Here is a 2,474-nt window from a genome sequence, read left to right as displayed (position 1 = left end):
TTTATACACAACTTCGATGGTATTATTATTAACAAAATTAATATGTAGGATAAGTGTTACATACGGGGGTATGCACTGATTAGGGGTTTTGTCTGTCCTTCGTCGATCNTTATTNAGGCCTCAGATCAAAGACAATTCAATAAGCTAGCCCACCAATCACATCCATCCAAAATTATTCTTCTGTGATCTAAATTAGAACAGAGTAGGAAGGGACTCTTCTAAGTTCGTGATTCTATCTATCATCGATATCTACCTATTTCTTCATATATATATATATATATATATATATATAATGTTTCTTGAGTTGTCCATTTTTATTAGACAATATGGATGAAATAGTTCACGTGCTCTTGATAATTGGATTGGCTTCTAGCTTAAATTATTAAAGAATGAGGTTGGGATTTGAGTGTTTTTCTCTCATTGTATGTATTATGAATTCTATGGATTTAATCACGGGAGAAAGTTAGGTTTTGAAGAATTTTGATTATAGTAATTAAGTGATATTATACATCCGCTTATGACATTGCAGGAAAGCTTTCATTTTATGATTGTTAACAAAGCATGCAGCAGCCACTATACGCTGTTATGAACTCAGAGGCGATTGTGATCGATTAAGAAAAATCTTAGTGCTAGAGCTTTTTCCGTAGACTAAGTTCACTTATTGGTCTTCCAATTTCGATTAAGAAAAATCTAAAACTGTATATTTATCTGTTACATACAAATCTAAAACTATTTATCGGTTACATACAAATCTAAAACTGCATATTTATCGGTTACATATAGTAAAAGATGAAAAATCATTCTACATGTAAGTGATAACAATAATTTTAAGTTAAGTTTCTATGTTTAGAGATTAAGGTAGATGTATTAGATACATTTCAATAGTATCGTCGTATTTTTCTGTTACCACTATACAATTTCCAGAGTAAACATTAGTTAACCCAATTTTATATACATAAATAAAAAGGGGTACTTTGGAGGGTTTCAAATAAAATTATTTGGATCTTTGTCCATTTGTGTTGCCTGATTGCTATAGTTCCCTTAGCCAGATTTCTTGTAACTTTGGTCTTTCTTGAAACTTCCTACTAATAACTAACTAGTTACACAAGCATGACCAGCTGCTTGCTAGAATGACATTGCAAGTAAATGATCGATCTAGCTAACTGGCATTTAGCAGATCCCAACTATATAAATAATACCCAACCTGCTTTGGCACTCCTATATCCTTCTATCAATTCTATATATCAAAAGCTAGCTTAGCCCAAACAAGGATAATCAAAGCCATAAACATTACCAAGATTTGCTTCCAGCTGGTTCCATTTCTTGATCGATCTGATCATCAAGAAGTTGATCTCTTCTCTACTATACTTCTGTTGCGACCAACCCCAACCAAACCCTAGTTAGTTAGTTAATTAGCCAGTATTTAAGATTGATAATATGGGTCTGAGGGACATTGGAGCCACACTGCCTCCTGGGTTTCGATTTTATCCGAGCGATGAGGAGTTGGTCTGCCACTATCTCTATAAAAAGGTCACAAATGAGGAAGCTTTGAAGGGTACTCTGGTCGAAATTGACTTGCATACTTGTGAGCCATGGCAGCTTCCTGGTATGAATATTAATTTCCATATATACATGTATATTTATAAACATTCCAATATTCTTTCCTTCATTTTCTTGAATATCTTTGTTCTTCCTCTCCCCTTTTACATCACGTATATTTGAATCATTGAGATGCGCATACCGGACAAGGTTCTCAGACTTTTGTTTTTTGGGTGGAGGTTCTCAGACAATTTCCAGAAAAGAAAGATCGATGAATATTTACAAATGAAAAATTGAAAAAATACAAATTAAGATTCTAGATACTAACTTGGCTTTTATGTTTGTCCTTGTGTTAATTAATTAAGTTGGTGCTTGATTTTTTTTCCGGTGTATATATATAACACAGAATGATTGATCAGCTTCTGGACGAGCATCAAATTAACCTTATTTTCCATCAGATATAAAAAGACAGAAGATGGCCATCTTTTTTTCCTCGTTTCTTTTACCAGATATTCCTTTATTCGTATGTACGTACGTACGTACCTACAGATACATACAGCCCACTTCGTATTCTCTGATATTCGATATTTCAAAACCAGTCATATATCTGATCTCAAATGCCTCAGAATATATCCGAGACAGTTTATTATAATGCCAGTTAGTTCGAGTAAATGGGTTTGTTTCAACTATTATTGCTTTTAGATTCTCTGGTTTGATTGCCATCATATATATGCTTGGTGTGTTTTTATTTTTGGGCAAAATATGCTGGTTTATTTGAAGTCATGGTTTGCCTGAAACAGAAACACGTACTACGCATTTTGAATGCGTTTAGTTACTAGAATACAAATACTGATGGCAAATATAGTAGAAATAGAATATACATACGTAAGTTTCGTATCCTAATTCTTCCTACAGAACATTCCTCTCTCTCTCTC

The 2,474-nt window shown here is 33.4% G+C and overlaps 1 protein-coding gene across 1 annotated transcript in view; it reads left to right on the top strand.

Annotated features, from left to right (window-relative positions):
• Window positions 1-1,217: 1,217 nt before the first annotated feature.
• Window positions 1,218-2,474, top strand: part of LOC101315295 (NAC domain-containing protein 21/22-like) — a 3,614-nt gene continuing 2,357 nt past the window's right edge. The window contains exon 1 of the mRNA XM_004289907.1: window positions 1,218-1,606. Coding sequence (XP_004289955.1) covers window positions 1,438-1,606 — 169 coding nt within the window. The 5' untranslated portion in view covers window positions 1,218-1,437. The remainder of the gene's footprint in view (window positions 1,607-2,474) is intronic.

The sequence above is a fragment of the Fragaria vesca genome, linkage group LG2 (genome assembly GCF_000184155.1).
Source record: "Fragaria vesca subsp. vesca linkage group LG2, FraVesHawaii_1.0, whole genome shotgun sequence".
NCBI lineage: Eukaryota > Viridiplantae > Streptophyta > Magnoliopsida > Rosales > Rosaceae > Fragaria > Fragaria vesca.
The sequence above is the reverse complement of the archived record's forward strand: the minus strand, read 5'-3'. Positions and strand labels throughout refer to the sequence as shown.